The sequence below is a fragment of the Populus euphratica genome, unplaced genomic scaffold (genome assembly GCF_000495115.2).
Source record: "Populus euphratica unplaced genomic scaffold, PopEup_1.0 scaffold2233.1, whole genome shotgun sequence".
NCBI classification, from domain to species: Eukaryota; Viridiplantae; Streptophyta; class Magnoliopsida; order Malpighiales; family Salicaceae; genus Populus; species Populus euphratica.
The window spans coordinates 15,119-20,162 of NW_011502074.1; the positions used below are offsets into that span (position 1 = coordinate 15,119).

General features: G+C 33.1%; 1 protein-coding gene across 1 annotated transcript; it reads right to left on the minus strand.

Annotated features, from left to right (window-relative positions):
• Window positions 1–1,188: 1,188 nt before the first annotated feature.
• Window positions 1,189–3,558, minus strand: LOC105118804 (glycine-rich RNA-binding protein 4, mitochondrial-like). Its single transcript, XM_011016844.1, has 5 exons — window positions 3,450–3,558; window positions 2,761–2,905; window positions 2,615–2,683; window positions 2,344–2,450; window positions 1,189–2,050 (listed from the first exon to the last, which is right to left on the minus strand). Exons 2-5 carry the CDS (start codon window positions 2,894–2,896, stop codon window positions 1,589–1,591), a joined length of 774 nt encoding a protein of 257 aa, XP_011015146.1. The 5' UTR covers window positions 2,897–2,905; window positions 3,450–3,558; the 3' UTR covers window positions 1,189–1,588.
• Between the last annotated feature and the right edge of the window lie 1,486 nt (window positions 3,559–5,044).

The window sequence follows — 5,044 nt, forward strand, 5'->3', positions numbered from 1 at the left end:
TTCTCTAAATAAGGTTGCTAAGAGGGTCAAATTACTGTCCAAAGTTAGAGTCAAATTTGTGTTCGAATTTTTTCTAAAATTGTGTTGTGTTCTTCTTTATAGATTTCGGTTCTTTAGTTTGTAAAACTTATTATTTCTGTTTTATTCAAGTTATTTCATGTTTATTGAAGTGTTATATATAATCATGGTTGGCTAATATCTTTCTTGGATCTGAATCAAGGATGATGGTGATTGAGGTGAGTTCTTTAGGATATGAATGAATCTTTATGTTTATCTTCTTATTTTCTTCATGAATGATTTATTATTGTAAAGAACTTTTAGAAATCATTTAGGTAATGTTATAATCTTGAATTTTTATGCACAAACTTTAGTTTTGGTATAGAGATTGCTTGATTCAATGTCTTACTTAATATGAAAGTACTTGTTCATTCTTAAGCAATAATCAATCTTCATCTTTCTAAACTTCATTGTAATATCTTCCGATCTAATATCACCATCTTCCCCGCCAAAGAGTTATTCATGAGACCTAAACGGGCATCTCCTAGATTACAGGGTTTCTTTTTCATCTTTCCATCGACACCCCTCCATCCGTCAGTTTCATCATATTTGAATATATCCATTTTGATTTTATCTTAATCAACATCAAGAAATCCAATGCTCAACCTTTCCGGAGTTTTTTTTTTTTTTGATGAATTAACAAATACTTTATTTGTTAATTCCAAAATAAAAAATAAAAACCGCCATAACTATAGCTTGTGTGCTTTAGTTATTTTAGTGCTCTATTTGCATGGATCCTAAAACCAAATTAGGCAAATGCAAGGAGATAGTTTAAGAATCCAAGCCGCGTTCTATGCTCTCACCTCTTCTAATTTTACTAGAGCTCGTTTGTGTTAACCAAAACCCGAGTTACAACAATATTTTATCCCCGAGCGGAAAAATCAGTAGCAAACTGAAGAACCAACTTGAAGGGAGACAGTGACACGCAGCTTGGTGAGCTGATGTCACCAACAACCCAACACGCTACAAAGAAGAATTTGACGTATCTTGAATAAGGGGCAGTCATGCAAGTCAAGATGGAGTCAAGTAAGTGTCAAGCATGCAAGTCAGCTTCCGATTCAATGGGAGAAAAATAAAGCAACACTTCTACATTATTTGCATTTGATGTGTAACCTCGGATTTCAGCTATAATTGCTGAAAGTTGTAATGGTTTAGCTATATTCATATTTATCAAGAGGAATACAAGGATATTCAGACTTTTATCCAAACAATACCTTGTGTTCTGTTCTCACGCAAGGAGAATTCTAGTCTTGCTGTAATTGTGGGAAGCTCTCGACCGGGACCATACCAGACAGTCACCACTCACCAATGTTGCTCCTCTCAGTTACCAAATAATTGACAGCTGAAGGGAAACTGAAATTATTTTCTAATCAGCTCTGTTTCTTACAAAGAAAAACACTCATAAGTTGTTCACAGAACCAAACCCAACACAGGTAGCATGACAAAGTTCAAAGAGCAAGGGAGAGAAGAAAAACAAAACAATTTACTTTAGCATGCAAGTTCAACAGCATCCTACTGAAACAGAATCCTATCATGCCCTTTTGGCAAAGTCACCAGCATCATCTTCGTCCTTGTAATTTGCATCCAATGCATCATCTGGGTTAAAACCACCACCACTACTGTCACTGGCACCAAACTGATTGCTGCTGCCATAACCCAACCCAGCATTTCCATCATATCCAACATTAGCATCGGTGCTAGCATAACTATCACTGCCTCCACCTCCACCAGCAATGCCATAATTCCCAGCACCTCCATCAAAAGTGTTTTGAACAGCATAATTACCATCATTACCACCATAGGTTGCATTTCTTCCACCATGGTTACCGCCAACATTTGTGCCATATCCTCCACCACTTCCATATCCATATCCTCCACCACTGCCATATCCTCCACCATAATTTCCACCACCATAGCTGCCATAATTATTGTTAAAGGTACGCTGTGGCCGTTCGGTTGCATAATTCACCCTAACACGGCGACCATGAAGATCCTGTGAGAATGAAAATTTGAAACACAATGATGTAAGCACAAATGACAAGGTTTGAAAAAGTAGGTTATACAAGAGATGAATGTAATTTCTATCAACTAAGTTAAATGACAGACTAGAGGCAACGAGAGAGTGATGTTCAAAGAAAATTAGAAATTATGAGATTCCCTTTCTTTTGTCCCTGTTTCTCTCCTCAACTGAATACCAAACTAAAAAGAAAATGCCAACACAATTCCACACTTCTAGTCTCACCTTCCAGCCACCAGCAAAAGACAAACAATGAAGTAGCAAATTACCTGTCCATCCAGGGCCTGGATGGCACTAGAGGCCTCCTCACTGCAAGTGTAAGTAACAAATCCAAACCCTCTGGATCTACCAGTTTCACGATCCATAATGATTCTTGCTGCAACAAAATAAGACTAAATAGCATTAAAACCAGACTGAAACGCCAGCACACATCTAAGAAAGGAAACCAAGAAATAAGCACACTAGCAACAACTGCGCAGACACATAGGTACACACAACGACAGGCAAATACCACATATTTTGGCTAATCCATTCATGTACCTTCAACAACATTGCCATATTTATCAAAAGCCTCTTTCAGACTGTTGTCATCTGTCTGGAAAGAAATACCTGCAATGAAATTTGATAGATATCAACCAGCACCAGCATTAAAATACAAGAAAAATATAATAAGATAAGATATGCACCTCCAACAAAAAGTTTTGAAGATGACATGCATCTCATTGCTTGATAGATGGATAGTCTAGATGCAGAAATATCAGAAGCCATCTGCCTGCTAGTCGTCTGCCGGAGCATATTTCCCACTTTGGTAAGAAAAGCCATTATTGCAACCTAAGTAAAACAAAGGCTTGATTAATATCTAAAACTAAACTAACCCAATAAAAGTAACGAGGACATCTCACTGTAGCATCATTTTGCTCTCTTTCTTTAAATTGAAAAATTGAATTTAAAACAAATAATCAAGAAATCATAACCGATGAGCTATACCCAGAAAAAAAAAAACAAGGGATTTTATTTAAAAAAGAAAGAAAGAAATAAAGAAGATTAGCAAGGGTTTAGATGGAGAGAAACGTAGGACCTAACATCTATCTAAATAAGCATATGACCCTGTCTTTGTCTGAAACAAACAACAAACTCAGTGAGTGTCTCTTCCTGATCAAGACCGCAGAGCAAAAGAAGATCCATTAAAATATTTCGTTCTGGATACATCAAAATATAACCCAAAAGGTCACAATATTTTTTCATTTTCATAAACCCTCAAACACTAAACACAAATCAAATCAGTCAGAATCAAAGCCCATCCAAGAAGAAACCAAAGTACAAGAAATAAAAGAAATAAATAAAATAGTAGAGGATCCAAGAAACTAGGGTTTACCTTTTTATATTTTGCTTCACTCTCTCCCCCTCCTTTGAAGAAAACGACCAAAACCCTAGCCTATTATAACTAGGAAGCAAGAGAACTGGTCTTGACCGTTGGATTAGATGGGTTTATACAGGAGGGTTATTATAACTACGAAGCCAGAGAACTGGTCTTGACCGTTGGATTAGATGCGAGTCTGTGAGGCTCCGTATCTTTGAAAACCCTCAGGGTGTCCACGTGTTCCCCTATTAGTCGTTTGTATTTTCTATTTTGTTGCAGGGCAGGGAGATTTTATTAGAAAAAATTACCTGGCACTCCCGACATTTAATTGTGATCACATTTTATTTTTGTTTTTATAAAAAAATATTACACTTTATATGACTACATATTCAAGTTTTAGTTTTTTCATGAAAAAATAAAAATATTGTAATATAGCCACAAAATAATATATTATATTCTCTTCTTAACTTTTCAAGTGTAATGATCTTATTTAATACTCAAATTTTTTGTATGATTAACATATTAATTTAAGTAAGTTTTTTTTTATTTGAGGAAACCTAATCTCACAAAAAGCATATTTTATAGGTATAAATGAATGAGTAAAACTTCAGTTATTCTAAGCTTTTACGAGAGATACATATCTTGACTTGAATTCGAGATCTACTGTGCAAATTTCAAGTTTTTTACTATCACATTACACTTCTTGAGGACTAATTTGAGTAAGATGCTCATATAATTTTTGAAAAATTTACCAAAATCCTTGTAAATTTTCCCTAAAAATATAAATTATTCCACCCTGAAATTATAAATATCAAGTTATAGATAATACAAAAAACATATTTTTAAAATCATTTCTTTTAAAGGGTTAATCATTCTAAACTCAACCATTTCTTCATATCATTGGATTAAAACACATCCGATCACAATTTCAATCACTTTATATCTTGTAAAATAATTTTCATAAATATTAAAAAAATAAATAGACAAATTCATATAGAAACATTATAAAATAAATACATGTATTTTGAATTTTAATATGTTGAAGTGAATTCATATTGTTATAAAAGCCCAATACAATATTTTATTTACAATACTACTAATATTTTAAATTTAAATATTAATTACATACCAAAATTACATTGCAAAAGAATTTTAATTTAAATTACATTTTCATTATTCAAACAAAAAAAAATTAAAATATCTTTTACTTTATATATGAGGTTGCAAAATACTTGAAATTAATTTAACACATGATGTAAATAAAACCAATTAATATAACAAACAAAATAACAAGCCAACTTCAATAATATATCATGATCTTAATTGATCCTCTCAAGCAATTTTATAATTCTATTGAACTATTTTGTCAAGTGACACGATGAAAAGATTGATGTCTTTTCCCAAGTGCAGGAGTGTCAAAGTAATAAATAACTCGGCAAGACCGGGGTCGAACCACAGGGAGGTTAATTGTACAAATTATAAACGACAATAGTACAACAATAATAATAATAACAACAACAATAATAATAGTAATAACAATAATAACAACAATGACAATAACAACAATAATAATAGTAATAGTAGTAGTAGTAGTAGTAGTAGTAGTAGTA

What these genes read in the sequence shown, in the direction of transcription:
- LOC105118804 (XM_011016844.1), bottom strand. Translation starts at nt 2,896, where the DNA reads ATGGCTTTTCTTACCAAAGTGGGAAATATGCTCCGGCAGACGACTAGC. An exon ending in TTCAAAACTTTTTGTTGGAG is followed by an intron (nt 2,684 to 2,760) that starts GTGCATATCTTA and finishes ATTTCATTGCAG; the next exon opens with GTATTTCTTTCCAGACAGAT. An exon ending in TCCAGGCCCTGGATGGACAG is followed by an intron (nt 2,051 to 2,343) that starts GTAATTTGCTAC and finishes TCATTCTCACAG; the next exon opens with GATCTTCATGGTCGCCGTGT.